The sequence below is a fragment of the Polyergus mexicanus genome, unplaced genomic scaffold (genome assembly GCF_030449975.1).
Source record: "Polyergus mexicanus isolate NDT 795.1 unplaced genomic scaffold, iyPolMexi1.0 SCAF_12, whole genome shotgun sequence".
Taxonomy (NCBI): Eukaryota; Metazoa; Arthropoda; class Insecta; order Hymenoptera; family Formicidae; genus Polyergus; species Polyergus mexicanus.
In genome coordinates this window covers 2,956,338-2,978,642 of record NW_027223332.1, presented here as the reverse complement: position 1 = coordinate 2,978,642, position 22,305 = coordinate 2,956,338, and the positions used below count along the sequence as shown (strand labels likewise).

Sequence of the window (22,305 nt, the reverse complement as noted above, 5' to 3'; positions counted from 1 at the left end):
ATATATGTTTGCGATAATAAATTATAATCATTTCAATGCGAATGTCATTTTGATATTATTAAAAAGATAAGAATTGTCTATATTAAAATTCTTCGCAGCTTTATATTGCGCGCTAATATTTCACATGGTACATAATATTTATTCCTCTTCTATTATTAGAATTAATCTGTTTTTCTCTAGCAATGTTGTCTAGATAAATTCTCTTTCTGTGTCAGGGTTAGTGAATTTTTAATTTAGTGACTGTGAAATTATTTCACGCGATTTACATACATTATTACTTATATGTTTAGTTGCTTGTTGCATTGTTAACAGAATCATCGTATATACTGATAATATTAAATAAACATATAATTATTATATATCTCATTATCCATACAGTACAGAACATTGCAACAATATTGCAACATTGTAGCAACATTGCGGCAATGTTGCAATGTTCTGTGCTGTATGGGTAGTCGTGTGCATGGCATGGCGAGCTTCTATATCTATTATAGATATAGATTTCTCAAAGTTGAGTCATTTTAGACTTTGGATTATTAGGTCCATTATGCATTCTAGCACTCTTAGTAAGACTAATTATATCTCTGTTAAGTTTTTGCCGATATAACGCAAGAATGATATAATTTAATGACGTTAACTGTTGATACGATACTCATCTCTGGGCCGTTGAACTTTTGTAATTCGCTCTACAACTCATCTCTGGTCTTTAATTTCTTTGTGGAACGCAGATTAATCAATTCTCTTTCCAAGTCTGTAGGACGATAATTTCCTGCTATTTGTGTTGTTGTAATGACCTCCCTGCATTCTTATCAGTGAAGCGCAGTAAAAATTTAAATAGTACTTAGAATATGCGCGTAAAGTCTTAAAATTATAAGAAGCATTATTATATCGTTATTATATTAATAAATACATTTTATCGTCATTAAAAAATACATTTTAAAGCTAAATACATTTTAACGATAAAATAAAAATAAAAAATTGAAAACAGAAAACTGTAATATATATTATACTACCAGTTAAAAGGAATTTTATTAATATTGCTAAAGAAATATTGCAGTGTCTATATATAATCTGTAAAAATTAGAACAGACAATTATCTCCTGCCTGTAATTTATATCCGCAATGCGCATGTATTTTGCATGTGTATATAAACACATATATATACGTCAATTTTCTTGACGAAATTATTTACCGGTAACCAGTAGTAACTCCGCAGCGTAGAAGAAAATTCCGAATCATCGCGTGATCAATATATCTCTCAATATTACTGCGTAATTCCGCGTGTTGAAAAAAAAAATATATATATATATACTATTAACACATTGATGACGCATTACAAACACTTTATTTTATTTATTCTTATTCTTTATTTCAATAGAAATCCAATATTTGTACGAAGATTATGACTATGTCATATTATCGGTACGATCTCTATGATACCCTTTTGTGAAAGATATTAGATAATAATATCTGAATAAATAATTATTTAAAAAAATACATTGTAAATAATTACATACTTTTTCTTAAAAAAAATTATTTTTATACTAATTGATTTGTCTCATGATATTCTATACATAAAAGTATTACGGTAAAATTATCGGATACAAAATATTTTACGAGATATTTTATTTTTCATATCAAAATATGTCAGATTAAAATATAAAATAACTCAAAAAGTACTTAAAGAAGAAATACTTTAAAATAATCTAGAGAAGACAGATCGGGAGATCTTGCAGGCCAATTTATTGGATCTCCCCTGCCAATCCAGCGCTCAGGAAATTTTTCATTTAGATATCTCGTAACAATTCTGCTAAAGTGAGGTGGTGCTCCATCTTGTCGAAATCACATTTGTGTTCTGATGTTTAAAGGCAGATTTTCAAGAAGTTCGAGCAACTGTTCTTGTAATAAATGCAAGTATCGTTTTCAGCATTTAAAAATGATCTTCAATAATAATGGGCCCTATATTAGACGATTACCGATTATACCGCATCAGATATTCACTGAAAATCGATTTTGAAAATATGTTTCAGTAATAGCATGAGGATTTCCTTCTCGTGGTGACCAAACGTGTGAGTTTCTATTATTTGTAATGCCGTCTCTCGTAAAAGTAGCTTCATCGGTAAATAAAATTTTTGTATGTATTTTTGCAACGTAGTTCGTTGTCTTCCGCATATACATACAATATTTTTTGTAATGCCTATTATTTCCGCACTACTAGTGCGGTAAGGTAAGTCATAAAGATGCTTTTCTCGTTTTAGTGAGAGAAATAACTACTTTTGCATTTTTTGCTACAACTTCGAAACAAACGACTTTAGGGCATATATGTATTAAGACTTTTTGACTTAGAATGACACAAAGAATATACAGTTTCAGTGTGGACATCACGTTGCGGGACATCCTGTATATAGTCAACACTAATATACAGGGTGTCCCATTTTAATCTCCTCAGGCAAATATCACAAAAACCAAGCCCGGAAGAGAAAAATGTTTCAGACAAAAGTTGTTTGGTTTCGAGGGGGCCATAAGATGATGACAATGATTTGACCTTGGAAAATCATTTGAAGGTCATGTGAAGGTCAACTTTAAAATCTTAAATGGAAAACCCCATTTTTTACTTAGTATTCTTGTAGCTGACATCGAGAGCTTTCCTAAACACTATAATAAAGTATTTTTTTATTAAGTACTTTTTGAGTTATTTTATATTTTAATCTGACATATTTTGATATAAAAAATTAAATATCTCTATTAAAATATTTAGTTTTTGATAATCTTACCGTAATACTTCTATGTACAGAATAATGAGACAAATCAATTAGTATAAAAAAAAATTGTTTTTAAGAAAATTATTTACAATGTATTTTTTTAAACAATTATTTGTTTTTTTTAGCACTAAATAATTTGTCTCATTATTCTGTACATAAAAGTATTACGATAAGATTATCGAAAACGAAATATTTTACGAGATATTTAATTTTTTATATCAAAATATGTCAGATTAAAATATAAAATAACTCAAAAAGTACTTAATGAAAAAATACTTTATTATAGTGTTTTGGAAAGCTCTCGATGTCAGCTACAAGAATACTAAATAAAAAATGGGGGTTTCCATTTAAGATTTTAAAGTTGACCTTCACATGACCTTCAAATGATTTTCCAAGGTCAAACCAATGGTACCATCTTATGGCCCCCTCGAAACCAAACAACTTTTGTCTGAAATATTTTTCTCTTCCGGGCTTGGTTTTTGAGATATTTGCCTGAGGAGATTAAAATGGGACACCCTGTATATGTATACTACAATATATATCATATCAATGTGTGTACTTATATTGATATTCGATATAGATCCTTCGTTATGCGAGTATGAATTTAACATGCGTCATTAATTTTATAAAAATACCTAAGAGAAAAAAGAAATAAAATTCTGAAATACCGTGACATTCCGAAAAATATTATGCGCGAGAATAAATCAAGTATATCTAATTTAATGAATAAAATGTTACGAAACTGATGATGAGACTATAGTCGTAAATAGAACGGACCTAAATCTTAGAAAAAAGTATATTATTTCCATTAAACGATCATTAATATTAATAATTGCGTTGTTTCTCGTCAACTCAAAGCGTAATGTTATCAGAATTTCCATCTGTAAAAAATAAATGTTGGAAAATTCATTGATAACAATCCGGAGCAAAATAAAATCCGGGTCGTGTGTATTCTACATGTGTATCACGTAAGGAAATAGAGTTTATATATATATATATATATATTCTAAGCCCGATGTAGATTCTTGTTGATCTTTACCAAGTTTGAAATACGGAAATTTACTCGTTGCATTCAACTTGCAATCATTCCACGTCCTATATCTTATCGTAATTTTCGAGCTATCGCTTTTTCAATATCAGAAAATATTCAATATATTCATCATCCATAATATTATTCAGTGCCAATTCTTCTAAATTAAACATGAACCTGTAATTATCATAATCTACAAAATTATATTTGAAAAAAAAAAAAAAAAAAAAAATTAACAGACAGAATATTGAAAAAATAAGAAGCAAATAAAAATATAGAAAAAAAAATATATAATATTGTTTTCATTTAATGCAATTATAACTCCATTCGAAAATTTTCAAAATTTATTCGTTAGAAAATTATATATGTAGATGAATAAATCTTAGTGAACATTAAATGAGATACGCGTGACATGATGGAATAGAAAAACGTTAGTTATCTTGAAGATATAAATATTTACTTTGATAAGATTTTGACGTGTATCTGCTTAAACTAAAGCGATGAATATTGTAAAGCTCGAGAATAAATCCTTCATAAAATTTCTCTGAGATATGTCCATGGTCACAATATCACATTTTACATATGCCGTTTATTTATGTATGCATCAATAAAATGTTGTTCCACTTTATCTCAGGTCAATGACGGTGTTATTGTTTGAAATTGCATTGGTTTTATTCGTAATTACATAGTCGTCGTTTTAATTATCGATAATACACGCATCTATTTAACGACACGCGTCTTTTGTCATACGAATGTGAATGCAGAATGCAATTCGACTCATTTTATACAACGAATTTATTTATATATATGTCACAGATGGTGTGTATTCCGTCCATTAACTAACTCTACAAAATGCTTCTTCAGTATTTGTCTGCTGCTGAATACGATTTTAATTTCTTTATTTTTTTGCATTACAACTGGCACTTCTGAAGTATTGTTGATCACTAGTCTCGATTACTAGGGCTTTGGTGTATCTTGGCGCTTTAGAAAAATACTCAATTTTTGATTCTCTATAATAAGATCTAAAATGCAAGTATGATGACGATTGAGCCGCGAGCATTAGATCACCTTGGATATTCTCCTTCTATCAAAAATTGATTATTTTTGTATACATGTATATATAATCACTATTTATTGTTGCCTATTTCTATAAGTATGTATTGTATATATACATACATACATACATACATATACATATACATACATACATACATGCATACATATATATATATATATATATATATATATATATATATATATATATATATATATATATATATAACATGTCAGCAAGCATCCAGAAAAACGTAATCACAAAATACATGCTTGTATCTCTATGAGCTAATAATATAGCATTAATAATGTAATTACACATATTTTTTTTTCTTCATCTCTGCGATATATAGTACGCTATTTATTGTTTGTATGTGTACTGACTGTTATATGTGTATATTCTCTATTTATGCTTTTTGCGGTGTTTCAGCACGTGTGCGGATGTATACATTTTACGGAAGCACGGGCTATTATCTACGTTACACGAACTAATAATTAACTGACTTAATTATGCCTCCCTAAAAAACTACTCAGACTTCTGTTTAACATTTATCTCATATATTTTGCTTATAAGAATAACGTATTTGTATAATATCGACTATGGCGTCTACGTCCTGCTTATCGATAATTAATACTGCGACGACTAGATTTGTTTCCTATGTGACTGAAACATTCGGTCTTGTATTTATCCTTAAAATTATTATCTAATTTGACACATAATTTTCGTATACAGTCTTAATATTTATGACGATGTTCGTATTGTGCTAAAAATATGTCACAAACTACAAAATTTTTTTTCTTTTCACAAATTTTCTTCTTTTCTCTTTTTGGTCGATATATATGTTCCGTATAAAGTTCCCTGTGAAATTCCCTTCTCAATTGCTGTGAATAAAATAACTATATGTCTTTCTTTAGAATTTTCATTGTTTGAATAATGCTACAATCATATATAATCTATGCTCATAGAATAATATTCCTATTATATATCAGCCGGTAAGTTGTAATTTCATAACCAGTATAAAACAATTAGTACCAATACAATTATCACAGAGTTGTTAAGATAATGTTATGTATGTACGTGTAGAGTATGAAACTAGTTTTACTATCTTGCTACATATATAAATTCGTTTTTATAGAAATAAATTATAAATCATAAGTTGTATCATGTACACCAATACTGTTTTAAAAGCGAATACTAAAAAAAAAAAAAAAATTAGAAATATATGTAAAAGTATATGTAAAATGGCAGTGTGGAGACATTTTTATCACAAAAATAAAATATGCTAATATTAATTTCTAATAACAAATAACATCTGTCAACTTTAAATAATACTTATATTTCTAGAAACATTTAACAATGATTATTTTCTATTATTAAAATAATGCATATACTTGCATTAGTATGCTTCGAAAATAAGACTAGAAGTATCAATACTTAAATCTGGCTATGAAATTTCAAACTTACTTTCTCTGTCACTATAATAAAGTACTTCATTGCTAGGTTCACTAACAACGATGGAAGTTTACCAATATCTCATATTAACAAACATCCCTATGAGACAGTAGAAAGACATATCCATTAAATAACTAACAAAGTATATAATACCAACAACAACATACTTAATGCTAAATGTATATAAATAAGTTAAAAACAATAAAGCATACAAAATTTCCCGTTTTCATACGTTAGCACCGTTACTCTTTGGAAATAAATTTATGTTTACGACAGATATTGATACATAATCAATATACGATCATCACTCGACAGAATATTTCTCTGAGATTCTAAGACCAGTCCTCGTACTGACTACCCATGGTTCATCTCATTAAATCCGCCGCTCTTTGTCGATCCCGATGGACCTCTCGAGGATGCATTCTTTTACGATGTGAAAAACAATTGCCGGAGCTCGCGAAAGCTTTCGGACAGTAAGGACACTGATAAGGCCTCGCACCCGTATGCTGATTTATGTGGAATTTTAGATCCTGATTTCGCTTAAACGTTTTATCACAAAGTGGGCATGCGTGCGGTCTTAAGTCCGAATGCGTTATGCTATGGGCACGTAACGTTGAATTCGTCGGATACACTCTCCCGCATACATTACATGGAAACTGTATGCCACCATGATATTCCTTGTGTCTGAATAAATTCGATTGTGTTTTAAAACTGTAAAAAATTAAATTATCTTTAGTAATACTTATGGAAATCTTTTGAAGACAATGCATTAACAGATAATGATTAGCATATATTATAGATTAAAAACTTAGAATACTAAAAGTATTAATATTAAATATACAAATCGTGAAAAATAATTTAGTTATTAAATAAAAATTTAGTTATAATTTTAATATTTTATATTTTAATTAAATTCTTATAAAATAATTGTTATGAGTGTTATTATAATGCAATACAAACGTACATTCTCCCACATATATCACATCCATATTTTCCCTTAGGCCTGTGCGTCTCTAAATGCACCTTTAAATTTCCCTTTGTAGAAATCTTTTTACTGCAGATTGGACAGATGAAATTGCTGGACGAATTGTTATCACTGTTCGTGTGAAGTACACCGTTTGTGGAATAAACGTGTTGAGATCTTAAAATAGGCTTTCCATCGAATCTTCTTTCTCTGGGTAAGTGTGACCATAAGTGATTTTGCAAACCAATTTGTGATATAAAAGATCGAGCACATATTGTACATTCGTGTGGTTTGGTTGATGAGTTAGACGTAATTTTTTCACTGTCTTCACACAATTTAGATTCGCTTTCGTCTTTTTTCTCTTCGTCTTCTTCTGCTTCAATATTTCTAAAATAAATAAAAAATATGTTAAATAATTTCAGTTATCGATTTTTTCAGACACGCAATAGCTTTATATAATATTATTACTTTATATTACTAGTAACAAAAAAATTTCTACTTGTTTGTTAAAGATAGCGGCTCAGGTGAATATGACCCTGTTATTTCTTCCTCGTTGTCTGAGGAATCCGAAGCTTCCGATGCCGATTGTTCCATACCACATTGTAAAAATAGCATTGGATCCACTTTTACCTCCATTTCCTCCATGCTTGGAGTATGACGTTTGTCCTCTTGGGAATTTAACTCTGATGATTCCAGTGGCTCATCTTCAGTTAAAATTTCTATCACACCCTGTAGAACACAGCGATAATGAATTATATATTACACATAAAAATGTGAAAAAAATCAATATATAACACATACTTTTGTCAATATTGAATGTAACAATCCTCGATCTTCTGCCTTCTTTGCAGTATCTTTAATATCCTGTATCTCATCATCTTGTACAAGATGCGTATTGTCAATATTATTGTAGAACTGTGATCTCAACTTTTCTTGGGTACGATATGCCATCATTGCAAAGCGATGGACACCTTCCAGTCTCTTAATGCATATAGAACAGATCATTTTTGAAATCTTGTCCTCCAATGATACCTAAAAAATATTTGTAATAATAAGTTTATAATTCTAAAACATACTATATATAACATATATCTTTAAAAGATAACACCAACTATTACTGCAAAATTCTTGCATTATATCATTTGCATATTTTATGATTTAAATATTTATAAATATCTTATAAATCTAAATATTTTATCTCTTTGCGAATGTTATGTATTAATAATAATATATCATTATTAAAAATAAATTTATCATTATGTCCATTATTTTTTATTTTTCGTTATTATTCTAATTTTGTCTATTTGCACGATGCATTTGTAATTTTTTTTCTATATCTTATCCTATACAATTAACCCAGCTTCCGGCTTGTTACAAGCGCCGATAATTTCGATTCGAGTGGGAAGATCTGTCGTTTAAAGAAAAAGCTGCCGTATTTTTTTATTACGCAATGGAATCTGATTGACGTATTTTCCGTAATTTATTATTTCGTCCGACGCCGCTCCCCCGACGCGCGGCCCTCATTTCCGATTATATTTATAGATGTAGTATACTTATATATAGCGCGCATACATATACAGAACACGGTATACTTATTGCAATCAATAAAATGCTAATTTTTAACACTTTTGTAGCTCCGCACAAAATGGTCGCGCTCGACAGACGCGTATTTGGCACGTACGATCATCCATATGTTTATCGCATTATATTTTCCATACGATAAAGCTCATTTTGACATTTCGTCGACTCATTTTAAGACCGAAGAACCGGTATAATTATAATTTTCGGCCGTACATTTTCGCGAAGCGTAATTGACACACGTCACCGCGCACCTCAAGCATCTAAAAGGTCCGAGAATGTCGTCGTTATTTTTAGACGAACGAGTCGATTTATCCGCGAGTCAGGAAACGTCATTAATCGCCAAAAAGAAAAAAAAAGAAAAAAAAAAGGAAATTAATGAGACGATCGCGGCTCATAATATACCTTCATCTCGGATTTATCGCAATTATAAATTTCATCCGAATTCAAGAAATTATTATTAATAGCGAATATAGAGATAGTTTCATCGCGCGATCGCCAATGATCGGCGTATGCATCAACCATCATTTTCATCAACATCGAAATCATCATCGCGCTATGTGTGTATTCATCGACCGATCGTGTCCTCGATGATCTTCCGAAATCGCAATCGGCGCGAGGAAAATTTCGAAAATCGAAATTCGGCCGAAATTTATCGCGACCGGCACGTGTGATCGTGACAGAAGAGGCACGGATATACAAACGGAGAGACGTACACGCGTCGCGTAGAGGGCGACGAATTTTGAAAAAAAAAAAAAAGAGAGTGCGAGAGAGAGAGAGGAGAGGAGAGGAGAGGAAAGGAAAGAGGGGAAGGAAGCGAAAAAAAAATGCGCGCCGCGCGAAAAACGCGCTTTTGTGACTTACCAGGATATGCAGATATTTTCGTATCTTGGTCTGCAGATAATGACGGCGGCCGTCCTCGGCGAAAATGTGCATCCCGTCGTCGTCGAGGGCGATGTCGGCCGCACATATCCGGCACTGCGTCGCGGATCGGTCCGCTCGCCGATCGCGCTGCTGCTCGAGATCGTGTGCCGCTGTACCCATATTTCGAAAACGGGAGAAAAAAGGCAGAAGAGAGGGAGAGAGAGAGAGAGAGAGAGAGAGTGAGAGAGGCGAGGAAATAAATGATAAAAAAGAAAACGCGCCAGGAGGAGGGAGGAGGAATTTTTTTTCTCGGTCCACGACTGGAAGACTCTTTCTTTACGACAGAGACGCGTATATATAATAATGACAGGCACGCACGCCGACTTGACACGAGAGATGATCTTTTTTTTTTTTCCTTTTTCAATCTCGTTTCACGAGAATTAACGACGGCTGGTAAGACGCGTTGAATCGTCCCGCGACGCGGTATCTTCGTTTACCCGGACAACGACGCGACGCATCCTCGGTTACGAGGAGCGGCGACGGTGCGCGACCGAGAAGAAGCGCGTGTGTCTCCCGGCGGCGTACGAAAGCGAGCGAGCGAGCGAGCGAACGAACGAGCGAGCGAGCGACGGCTCGCTGATTATTCTATAACGATTTTCCCTCTTTTTTTTTTGTTCCGCCGTATACTTTATATGAGTGGAGGCCGCGGGGATTGGGCGAGATTATAAGCCGCGCGGCACGGCGCGACGCGACGCGACGCGGCGAGACGTCTCGTGTGCCTCTTTATAAAAACAGACGCGCGCTCTCCGCGATAGTCGTCGGGCGTCGGCGTGCGTCTGTCCGTCCGTCCGTCCGTCCGTTCGTCTCCCCCCGAATGCTCAATACAAAATATATAATAGCATTCGTCGATTTGAAAAACATATGTATATAACCAATTGTTTTATTTATGGATTCCGCCGGCGCTCCGCGTCGCGGCGCGACGACGACGCGCAGCGCGCTCGCCGCGCGCGGCGTTGCGTGTGTATCTATATTGGCGTCGCCGCTGTCAACGCTGTCCGCCGTCGCCGTCGCTGGCATCCGATAATCCCATATTATTACATCGATTACAAGAGGACGCGGCCATGCGGCGCGCAAAGAATAAAACGCATCGGCGCGCGGCGCTCTCTTAATTATAGTCCGCCATCTTTGGGAAATTCGTCAATTTTTTTTCCTCCCCATTCGCGGACGATGAGCGTTCGCGCGATTCCGCGCCGCGCCGCTACACCACGTGTCCGCGTGTCGCTCGATAGCTCCTCCTCTGTCAGACGCGCGACGCGCGCTTTCTCCTATCTCGCGGACGCGCCGTACCACCCGTAACGTCCGCCACGCGATTCACGCGTACTTTCCCGCCATTTCTCGCGTCGCGCCGGGTGTTACTGCGCGCGCGCGCGCGTCCTATTTTTCCACGCCGCGGAAAATAGTCCGCGGATACGCTTGACGCGAACGAGCGATCTCTCTCTCCATCTTTCTCCATCTCCTCCTCCCAAGGGAGGAGAAACGGGGAGTTGACGCTACGCTCCACGCGTCCCCATTTAAAAAAATCAATACTTAATAATTAGCAATTAATACGCGCGCGGGGTTTGTGTGCGTGTGCTACCGATTACCATTCCCCGTCTCTTCCGCCCCGCCCTTAATCATATATTGCGTTCGTTGTAATCGTGCAATTATTATTTTATTAATTATATTCGTATCGACGTTTATTATTTTTCTGTTTTGTACAATTACAATACCGTTTTCATTAGTTCGAGATGTATAAAAATGGAAAAAAAAAAAAAAAAAATTTGCGAGACGCGTGGAATATGTTATTCGGAGGATGTAATAAAAAATAATGATGATGATTTTTATTATAATTGATATTAATAAAAATGCCGTTATATAATCTGATGTCCGATTATATATAATTTAATGCTTTTTTAATTGAATTATATAATAATTATTAAAAAATGTAATAAATTGAATAAATGAAATAATCAAATAACGAATAAAACATTCATAATTGTTAATGAAATTATATTTGAAAAAATATGAATATTACACAAATATTAAATTATTCTGTTTTAATATAACTTGATTAAAAAAATTTTATATATTTCTTTCTCTCTATAAAAGATTTAAGAAAATTGAAAAATACAATTTATTGCATTTTATTATTATTATTATTATTATTATTATTATTATTATTATTATTATTATATAAATGTATCATTATAACAAAGTTCTTATTCGAAAATAAATATCCATTTACATACCAAAAATATTTATTATGCTAGCATTTTTGACAATCGCGATAAAAAGAACGGAAAAGGGAAACAATTGCATCTAAATGAGAGTAAAGAAACCTATAATTTCTCTAGAATAATTAATAAATCATGGAAATAGTTAACGAATTCTTTTTTAGCATAAAAACAAAATAAATCGAGGACAATCGATTTATAAAGACAATCATCTATATATATATATATATATGAAATGTTTTATTCTGTAATAAATTTAAATAAGTTTTAAAAAGAAAAAGCGAACAATACTTTCCTTTTGTCGAAAGCGCATATTTCTTCACTAATTCCTAACATTTTGCCTTATTTTGAATGGGTAAGAATAATTTGAATTCTGCTGGTAATTCATCCTCTGAATACAATCGATCTGAGAAGTACACTCGTCGTATCCTACAATTGGCATGAATTTGTACCCTCAATGTTTCTACATAATTTGTTCCATAAGCTCGGCGTGTAAAATCAGCCAAGTTGAACTGTATTTGATTCCAGCCATCATCCAGTCTCATAGGCATAGTACAGATAAATGGTTTTACCCTTGTCGTAGATTGATAATTGCTAGCGCGAAATCTACGACGTACGTTCTTATCATCAATTATCTGTAACATATAAATATTTTTGTTTTATATCGAAAAAAAGATTGGACAGAGTTCAAGAATAAGCTCTCTGATCTCTTACAAACTAGTCGATAGAATAAGGGCTTACCTGAACCTCGAACGTGAAATATTTCTTCAGATTTTTAATGATCATCACCAAGAAAGGTAACTTTATACCCAAAGTTTTTCTTGGATCTGCGGGACACGTAATATACGTTGTGCTAACGTTGCTGCCCAGTATTTCTAGAACGAGGCTCTGGATGTCGTTGTCGGTGATCCTCTTGATATGTCCATTTCTCACTTTTTTATCCCAGATTTGTAGCGGTTTGCTACCAATGCTGTACAGAATGGATAAGAATCCGCTTTGGAAAGTATTTTTGAACATTTTTGGTTGAAAGTTTAGCTGCTACGATAATTTCCTCTGCTCTATCAAAATGAAGCTATTATTTTCTTCTTCTCAAATCTGCAATGTATATTTTAATATGACAGATTTGACCGATTCAACATTCATTGTTTGTGTGCAAAATATAAAAGTAACAATAAAGAGCTAACCTTTCTTCATCTTGACAAGAATCGAGCTGAGAATATATTACAAATGACGAATTAAGAAATGCATGCTTATATTAAAAACAATAAATTTTCTGTTCTTCACGTATCGATTTTCATTCTATTTTGATCTACCGTTTCGCAAAATGTCGTTTCACAAAATATTTAACAGCAACTCTAACCTAACGTTTGATCGATATGCCATTTTAAAATTATATACTAGATACTACGATACTAGGTATATACTTAAGGCTGATTCTTCATGCGCGATGAGTTTGTCCAGTATGCCGATTGGCTATCAGCTAGAGAATTTTTGAACTTCTAACAATTTTCTCCGGCAATAGCTAATTAGTATTTTTTACAAATTCATAACAACAAATACAAATGAAATATACAAATAGACGTTAAACTCGCATTTGTAGATATTAAATAAATAAGAGAGTGCCTTTTATATTTTACATCGCGTGTACGTTGGATGTCTCAGACTTATAACGAGATAACTTCGCACAAATATTTTTTGAATCTTAAAGTTTCTCTAAAAATACGTCTATCAAATTTTATAATATAATAAATAGATTTTACAAATTAAAAAAATTTAATTAACCAATTAATCTCGTAAATAAATTAATATACGATTAATAAAAAGAACATTGTATTTGGATAAAGTATTCGATAGAGGTAAATAAAATGTATTCTGAGATTCGTGCGCCACCTTGTCATGCGTATATTTGAAACGCATAGTAAAAAGGCCATATACATATATGTGAAACCTTTCTACAATTGTTTATCAACGTCAAATACAAACTGATGCTGATGAAGAAAAGCAGTAGATTCCTATACATCGTATAATTTATTTTCGAAATTAAAGCTTTGTCGGTATGAAGAATCTTTTCGACTCTTACGACTTACGTATTCGAGAAGCAATTATTTTCAATATGTAAGCTGTTGAAAACTCGCATTATGTAACTGTATTTTGTTACAGTATACGAAACTCAAATCACTTAGATATAAATCTAACATAATTAAACTATATTATAGTATCGAGTATACTTCTTTTTTTTTTGCGCTCGATATTCATCCAGTCAACTAAGTGAAAAATTGCGAGAATACAACATATTTTACCAAAGTAATAGCAATTTTTTTTTTTAAATAATTTTCTAATCAATAGTAAGCAAAGGTTTTGCAATATTTTTACGTATGTGTGACTGTATTGAAATGAAATTACAGAACGCAATATCATCCGTAAAATTTATGTTCCACAATTCTTCTTCTTCTTCTTTTTCTAGTCAATATCGATGCATCGGCTAGTATTTCTTTAACACTTTACGAATTAAGCCCGACAATATGGTAAGTTGATTTCTTAGTATTAACGGGTTCTCCTTAAAGTGTTGATTCCCTTTTCCGGTACCTCGATAAATTGATACCTTATTCGCTTATCTATCATTAATATTAACTATATGTTATTACAGTTTATATGCATAAAATTGTTCTTCTTGCAGCGTACATGACGCAAGTTATTCAATTATTCTCTCTTTCTGTTTGTCTCTCACGAAAAATTATACATAATGGAATCTACCACTGTGTCTCGTAATACTGAATCGTGACATGAACAAGAAAGGCTCACTTATAAAAGCAATCAGACAAAAATCCAACTAGCGTCTCGAAAAATCAATAAATAATTTTTAGCGAATGTCTTTTAAATTCGAATTGATCGAATGTAACTCGCGTTAATTTCGGTAGGTCAATCATCGCAAAAACACTTGTTACAAATTCTCAATATACCGAACATCGGACGTTACGAATAAAGTGCGTACGAATTTAATGAACAATAATACAATTTACTTAGCCGCTTGTATTTCTTGTTCAATAAATCGCATTTAATACGAATAATGAATAGAAGACAGCAGGTTACTCGATTGAGAACGCCGGTACAAAACTCTGCATCATTACATTGTCAAAATAGCAAAAGAAAGCGTTTGTATTTTGCGCAAGATATAGAAAATTTAATTTCGAATATACGGAACTTAAGTAAAAATTACACGAATATTCAAAGTTTGTACCGTTTCTCAATGTTTATCTTCATTCATTAAGTTTCTTCCGCTCTACTGCTTTTACTCGGCAATAACGCAAAATTTGCCATTGTTTCAGGATTATTTCTTAGCAAAATTAAAATAATTTTGTAATATAATCCTGATGCGTAACGAGACAAGTTTTGGATTATCTCCTCTTTTTTTTCTCCTTAGATTCGATGAAATTTCCCATACAGTTTATCATTACCATTTGTCTACCAACGATAAATGTGTATAGAAATTTCTTTATTCCCTTTGTTTCTCAACCAGACAAAATTCACAGTTGTTTTTCGGATTGTTTCTTAGCGAGATTAAAACAATTTTGTAATGGTCTTGACGCAATGGAACAGATTTTTAATTATTATCTTTTTAAGTTCTCCGAAATTTCCGATGCAGACTATCATTATTTTTTATCTCTGAATAGTAGATGCATGGAAAATTTCTATTCTCTTCACTTCTCAATATTTCACGATACATGAATATGTAACCCCAAGATGCTTCTGGCCCCTACAGAAAAGCAAATTGGGGCATAGGGACAGTATATATCCCATTACCTATGTTTTACCAATTTAAAGTTTAAATACTTAATCTTTCATTAAAATGTTTAATCAGCACATGTCTCTAGCACACGTAGCCAGAGTTTGCTCTGGAAAAAGACATGATTTTATGTATAATTTTCATATGCGACTGAATAAGGTTTTAAATTTGTTTTGTTCGATAAAACAAAAAAAAACATACACCATAAAATAGCAATTTCGGATAAATGAGGATAGAAATATATATATATAAAAAAAAGAAAAAAAAACTGTTACAATTGTTAATTTGTGTATTAGGTAACAAGACATAGCTCTCTTTATTCATGATAATGAGAAAGCCGAGGAATTTGATTGAGAAATTAAGAGATGGTCGCATTTCATCTCCAGGTCGTGTGACTTCGTTTCTCTACAGTGTTCATATGATCATAGACCAAGACTGGAAAATGACCATTTGGAATTATCATAGATAAGTATATCGCAATTGTGATCCTGTCAATGAAAATGTTACAATAAATATAGCAGTTATAGCTGTCACTGCTAGGATCGCAATCATGTGATCAAGCACCAATAATATTTCTTATGATTCCAAAGTAACTATTAATTTTGCAAGAGTCATTGTAATATATGTATCATTCAACACACTAATATTTTCTATAATAATATTTCTGATAGTCACAGATGTTCTTTTAGCTTCGCCTACTATAACTGATCAGACATTCTTATACGTTAAAAATTAAAGTATTCTTGCATTATTATTAAATACTCGTTTATTGGTGCTTGAACGGCATTTCAATGTAGTTAAGACACTGCAAAAGATTAGGACAGAAGTTTTACATAATATAATACATGCTGATAATTGTATATAAATTGATTAAAATTTGTTTCTGTTCGATTTTTTATAGTACTCAATATGAATAATAAGCAATCCAGCCATATAAATACATAAAATAAAAATATCTAAATCATGCAACGTGCTTTAAATCTTTTTCAGATAGAATCAACTTTTTCTAATAGATGAACGCATTTTTACAATTACAATCAGATTATTATACAGGGTAATATAGAAAGATTCAATATAAAAAGCAAAGTAGCTTCCACAAGAATGGATAAAAACTTAGATGAAGCTACAATATATTTTCTGCAAATGAAAATGAATGAAGAATGATAATGAAAGCAATGAATGAAGAATGTTAAACATCAATTTTGTGAAGATTTTTATAACTATGATAGTTTCTTCTGCAATGTCTTAAAGAAGCAGAAATATAACTCAACATCATATATAAGTCTTAAGCTATTTGGTTACTTATCAATAGCTCCATCCATGTTATTTTTAACTTGAATGCTAATGTGTATTCCATCACCAGACGCACCTTTGTCTTTCTTCACTTGCGCTGCGTTCGAGGCATTGTCAAGTCCTAATTTACTGAGGGTACGAAGTGCCCTTAGCGCCGCCTGATTGCGGCTCGCGGCTATTGTCGCTCCATTACCGTGACAAACTTGTGGTGGATCAGTACTTAGTGACACAAGTGATAAATATTCCTTGTTTATGGATACTCCCTGGAACATTAATTGGGGAAAATAACTATCTATTTTTACAATATATTAATATGTGTACTTATCATTCCAGTTTATATACTTTTCGTCTCTTTTTGATCAATTAAAACTTCAATTTTCTTATTTTAATGCAGATTAAATAATCGTGATAATTACCTTGGGAAAATCGCTGAATTCTACAGTAAAATTAAATAACTGAGCTAAATAATGTAATTGATCTTTGGGCGAAACACCAGCCACATTCTGTTGTTGTCCACGTAATTCTTCAGCAACTATTTGTACACTGGGTCCATTTCCCAATTTAGATTCTTGACCTCCATCCACCAATAAAAGACCAGGTACTAATTGGCGACCTATGGTACCTAATAATAATAAATAGATAAATAAATAAATTTATAAAACTTATTGAACATAGCCAAATGAGCTACGTTCTTTTTTCTTACCTCCTACCGAGTGAGGTTGAGTGTCATTCACTTGCTCGTCTTCGAGAAACGTCACTTTTCTGGGTTTTGACTCTGTATTCTCGCTTTCTCCCGTCTTTATAGATGGTTTCGCGGGTTGTGGCGATGGTTTGCTATAGCCTAATTGTGTCAAGAGAGCCTCAGCTGCGGCTCTTTTAGCTAATTTCTTATTAGGTCCAATTCCCTGCGCGGAGTATTGACCCATCGTCACTTCCATGACAAACTCTCTGCGTCTTGGCGCGCCCTTCTCATCTATCAGATTGTAGACCGGTTCTCTTTCACGTTTCGCCTGCTGAATCTGAACTAGCCGGGAGACCGGATTGACTTCCTCAGCGGCTTCACTTTCTGAACGGGGCTCCTGATAAACCTTGATTAAATTACGCGATTTCTTTTTCGTTGCTGGTGGTTTACGTTTTACTCGCATCGTTCGATTCTGTATTGTAGCCGGTAAAGGAGGAAGACGTTTCAATTCTTCTAACATCAACTCGGCAGCGCGTTTTTTCGACACCTGTGATGAGACAGAAAAGTACGAGTATTAGAAATTACATATACTTGTTTTTCTGGCAGAAAAATATAAAATATTACTTTTTTTGAGGATCCTTCTCCCACAGTAACTTTGTCACCAACGGTGCATTTCGTCATAAAAGTTCTTATGTGAGGTTTACCACTCTCAGATACAACTTCGAAGCTGACTGATAATCCACGTTTCAGAGCGGTTTCGTGAACTAGCGACACCGGACTTTTCAATTCGGCGTTTGGATCATCGATACCGTTCAGCGTACCATTCTCATTAGTGTTGTTGACGCTTGTGATTTCTTCTGGCAAAGGCAACTGTCGCAGTTGTTCCAAAGCTCTACTGGCCGCATCGTGACGTGCCGCTTGACCTGTCAGACCTCTACCCGTAAATTCGCGTTCACCAACCTTGAGTGTAACGAGATACAGTCCTTGAAGATCCGTGTGAACTCCGCGATTGTACGGGATTCGAGGATTGTACATTCGCGGGAAGTTATTAAAATTGGGCGGCATAAATTGATGCTGTAATGTAGCCGGCGGAGCTTGTCGGAACGTATAAACAGTTGGTTCACCTCGTTTCATCGCTAAAGCGTTCAATTCAACGGTTGGTGGTAAATGTCCTGTAACACAAAATAGTTACTGTACAATAATAATAACATAATAACTACATAATTAAAATTGAAACTATAAAAGATAACGTCATAAATCAATATTATTGTACAACTACAGTACATATAGAAATCATAATATGAAATTACCAGAACCTGTCGGGCATTTGCCCAGATGGCCGATTCTCATGGCCTTGGTGGGTTTAGGCGGAGGTTGACGATACCACGTTTTTGTTAAGGCCTCGGTCGCCGCGCTGTGTTGAGCCTTCTTTATGCTGGGACCTTCCGCAACGTATTCCTCTTCGCCGAGTTTCAATGTCACTGTGAATCTCTTCTTGTGCGCCGGTCCCTGCTCGTTGGTCAACCTATACTGATGTTGAATCCTATTGAATCTGGCTAACTCATTCAACAAGCACATAGGTGTTTTTTCTTTCATGTTTGCCAAGGCTGGATTAGTCGCGTTGGCATGATTCTGATTGGACGAATTATCGTCTCTGGACTCTCCATTGCTGTCGTTTGTTATCGCCTTTGATTGTTCTATGTTCGATTGCTGCGGCATGTGTTGTGGCTGTTGTTGCTGCTGCTGTGATTGTTGCACTTGCTGCTGCGATGATTGTGGCTGTTGGACAGACTGATTCTGTTGATTATTCGGTTGCTGCTGCTGTTGTTGTTGCGACTGCTGATGTTGATACTGAGGTTGTTGTACATTTTGAAGAGTCACAGAAACTGTATTTGTTTGGTCCTTCATGCTAACGCTAACCATGGTATCTAAAGAAAATATTTTGAATTAATTTTTGCATTAATAATCGAGAATGAGGATTAAGTCTTTCGCAATGTATCTATGCTTACTGTTTGTATTGTGCGTGTTCATGCCCATCAACATCGGCTGCCTCGGATTTCCATGCGGCGGGCCAGGGTGCTGCATGTGATGCATATGCTGTTGATGGGGGGGCATGGACAGTATCGGTTGATGAGGATTCCGATGCGGCAGTAGATGCTGCGGCTGATGTAACTGGGTCATATTAGCCTGCTGCATAGGCCGCATCGATCCTGCCATTCTAAAAACATCATTTTTGTTTTATTGTAATTAATATCAATAAATCTTATTAAATACTTCATATTTATGATATTAACTCTGTCTACAGATTTATAAACAAGTAATTATTATTGCATCTATAATCTATATATGAGAATATTTAATCTTTTCAAAATAAAGAAATATTGCAGTGATTATCATCATATACATTCACTATATATAAAATAAAAGATAACATGACTTATCGACAATTTCTGCTCCGTATAGAAATTGATGTGACTTGTCATTAAATCATTAAATAAACTCATTAAGAAATTTCTTAGTCAATTTATGCATAATTTATATAAATATTTATTATGTTTTGGACAAATTAGTATAATATAAACATTGATTTAATATTAACCTATTATGATCCCGTAATTGATTCTGCATTGCGTGATGTTGATGACGTAACATCTTATGAAAATACACGGAAAAATCTGTAAAACAAAAAAAATTATTACTACTCTATTATTATTACTCTAGTTTCAATATACATTTTAAACAAGTGATAAATTTATATCGCGCATATATTGTTAAAAAAAGTTCTTACATTTGTACTATAAAAAATCAATTAATAAGAGATTAAAACTTTTCGCATCAAATTAAAATACATTTGTCTTCCAATAAGTTCTCGCGCACAGCAATCAGCAGACTACAACCAAATTCTTCCGCTATCTTGCTAATTAGTGAAAGATGGTACAATAATGAATTTTTTTGATCATTATTAGTAAATAAACAATTTACAAATAATTTATAAATTGCACTGCTTGTGCGAAAGGAGGATCGAGCCTCTCATGTCTATCCTAAAAAGAGCTTTACTCCGAAATAAATTTCCGCGCAGTATCCTTCCTTTTTTCGCATAAACAAAGATTTTTAGAAAGTTTCACGCATTAAAACAAAATGTTACACGCGCACAAAGTGATTGACAGCGGGCGTGGATAATCCGATTGACTTCGATATATAGGATGACGATATAACCTTTCTGCGAGAAGGGCGAGCCGGTAAAATAGATGGGTTACAACGGGAGACACGATTTCGCGGCCGCGTGCAATTTCGTCCGCCGCGAGATTCCGCCTATAAATAAAATTCGTTATTGAAGAAAATGGGCTTGGCCGCCAGCGGTGGCGATGACGGCGACGATGAGGGCGATCTGTACGGAACTCGTGAGAACTCGTGGGAACTCGCCGAACGCCGACACGCTCTTCTCTCGCCCTTCATCCTTACCCTATTACGCTCGTTCTATTTCACGAAAATTTAGGGCGCGATGGAGGACGCAGCGAAATTTCTGGCGAAACAGATCGGTCACGACAGTTATAAGAGAACACCGCCAGGCCCTCGGCACGGCTATTGGCAAACAATAAAGAAAAGTACTCTGTAGACTAAAATGCGGCCATTTTGATGTGAGGCTGGCGGCCATAGACATAGAAATATATATTTTCCGCGTTAAGGTGCCTTTACATGGCAGCGTCGAGCGTTAAGCGTCTGCGCAGAATATTGTTGCCCAGAATTATATTTATTTCGTTAATTTTATTATATAATAGATATGGTGTGTGTGTGTGTGTGTGTTATTATTATTAATCAAAAATATATTATAAAACGTTACTACTCTGGCAGTGTAAATTAAAATAAAATAAAAATCCAAATGCGGTAAGAGATTTTGGATGGTTGGAATATTCAAATAAATAAGACACAAAAAGGGATTCGCGACCCATACAGCACCGCAAGATTGCAACAACATTGCAGCAACATTTTTCTGCAAGATTGCAACATTGTAGAAACATTACGAAATATTGCAGCAACAGTAAAATGTCCGCCTACAGAAATATTGCAATATAATATTGCAGCAACATAGCAATATAATATATATGCAATAATGCTTTATGTATATTTATCGACATAATATCTTTAACATATGAAAAAAATAATAAGAAATTAGGCATATAAGAATCAGGATTAATACCCGTATTCATAGTCCTTCCTTATTTTAAGGACGGAGGAAGCCTCCATGAAGGATTCCTTGAATCTGCAAGGCCACCTTGTTTCATAGATGGACCTCGAGTCTCCCTTTCAGAAGGAAGGAATATTTTAGGGATTTTTAGTGACCGACTGGAGGCAGCACCGTTTTATGCAACTAATTTCATATAATACATATGAAAACTTTTTCGTATCTTCAAAAAATTCCACGGGATTTTCCCAATCGCGAATGTATCTTTTCGGAATCCGCCACAGAATCCGATTCTCTGGATTTTCGTCTTCAAATCCATCGTCAGAATCATTTAAACATTCATTGTCCATTATCCCTTTTTCCTTTATACACTTTCAGTTTGAGAG

At 33.8% G+C, this 22,305-nt stretch overlaps 3 protein-coding genes across 4 annotated transcripts; all 3 read right to left on the bottom strand.

The window, feature by feature from the left end:
• Window positions 1-5,079: 5,079 nt before the first annotated feature.
• On the bottom strand, window positions 5,080-11,488 carry LOC138938232 (zinc finger protein 391). The gene is made up of 5 exons (XM_070305065.1): window positions 9,705-11,488; window positions 8,064-8,294; window positions 7,762-7,991; window positions 7,263-7,649; window positions 5,080-7,009 (listed from the first exon to the last, which is right to left on the bottom strand). The coding sequence occupies exons 1-5, from the start codon at window positions 9,882-9,884 to the stop codon at window positions 6,664-6,666; spliced, it is 1,374 nt and encodes a 457-aa protein (XP_070161166.1). The 5' UTR covers window positions 9,885-11,488; the 3' UTR covers window positions 5,080-6,663.
• Window positions 11,489-12,009: 521 nt separating this feature from the next.
• Window positions 12,010-13,352, bottom strand: Bug22 (cilia- and flagella-associated protein 20). Its single transcript, XM_070304920.1, has 3 exons — window positions 13,162-13,352; window positions 12,719-13,072; window positions 12,010-12,612 (listed from the first exon to the last, which is right to left on the bottom strand). The coding sequence occupies exons 2-3, from the start codon at window positions 12,992-12,994 to the stop codon at window positions 12,307-12,309; spliced, it is 582 nt and encodes a 193-aa protein (XP_070161021.1). The 5' UTR covers window positions 12,995-13,072; window positions 13,162-13,352; the 3' UTR covers window positions 12,010-12,306.
• Window positions 13,353-13,855: 503 nt separating this feature from the next.
• Stau (double-stranded RNA-binding protein Staufen) lies at window positions 13,856-21,399 on the bottom strand. 2 transcript variants are annotated; one of them, XM_070304859.1, is made up of 8 exons: window positions 21,199-21,399; window positions 20,336-20,411; window positions 19,746-19,954; window positions 19,047-19,664; window positions 18,361-18,908; window positions 17,758-18,283; window positions 17,471-17,676; window positions 13,856-17,317 (listed from the first exon to the last, which is right to left on the bottom strand). In XM_070304859.1, the coding sequence occupies exons 2-8, from the start codon at window positions 20,386-20,388 to the stop codon at window positions 17,060-17,062; spliced, it is 2,418 nt and encodes an 805-aa protein (XP_070160960.1). In that variant the 5' UTR covers window positions 20,389-20,411; window positions 21,199-21,399; the 3' UTR covers window positions 13,856-17,059. The 2 variants fall into 2 exon arrangements, with proteins under 2 accessions (XP_070160960.1, XP_070160961.1); XM_070304860.1 differs by lacking the exon at window positions 21,199-21,399 and adding an exon at window positions 20,953-21,126.
• Between the last annotated feature and the right edge of the window lie 906 nt (window positions 21,400-22,305).

Coding starts and splice junctions, on each gene's coding strand:
- LOC138938232 (XM_070305065.1), bottom strand. CDS start 9,884: ATGGGTACAGCGGCACACGATCTCGAGCAGCAGCGCGATCGGCGAGCG. Junction 8,295..9,704: donor GAAAATATCTGCATATCCTG/GTAAGTCACAAA, acceptor AATATTTTTTAG/GTATCATTGGAGGACAAGAT. Junction 7,010..7,262: donor TGTGATATATGTGGGAGAAT/GTACGTTTGTAT, acceptor AATTTTTTACAG/TTTTAAAACACAATCGAATT.
- Bug22 (XM_070304920.1), bottom strand. CDS start 12,994: ATGTTCAAAAATACTTTCCAAAGCGGATTCTTATCCATTCTGTACAGC. Junction 12,613..12,718: donor ATTTCACGTTCGAGGTTCAG/GTAAGCCCTTAT, acceptor TATATGTTACAG/ATAATTGATGATAAGAACGT.
- Stau (XM_070304859.1), bottom strand. CDS start 20,388: ATGTTACGTCATCAACATCACGCAATGCAGAATCAATTACGGGATCAT. Junction 18,909..19,046: donor CAAATGCCCGACAGGTTCTG/GTAATTTCATAT, acceptor TTTGTGTTACAG/GACATTTACCACCAACCGTT. Junction 17,677..17,757: donor TCAACCTCACTCGGTAGGAG/GTAAGAAAAAAG, acceptor TATTATTATTAG/GTACCATAGGTCGCCAATTA.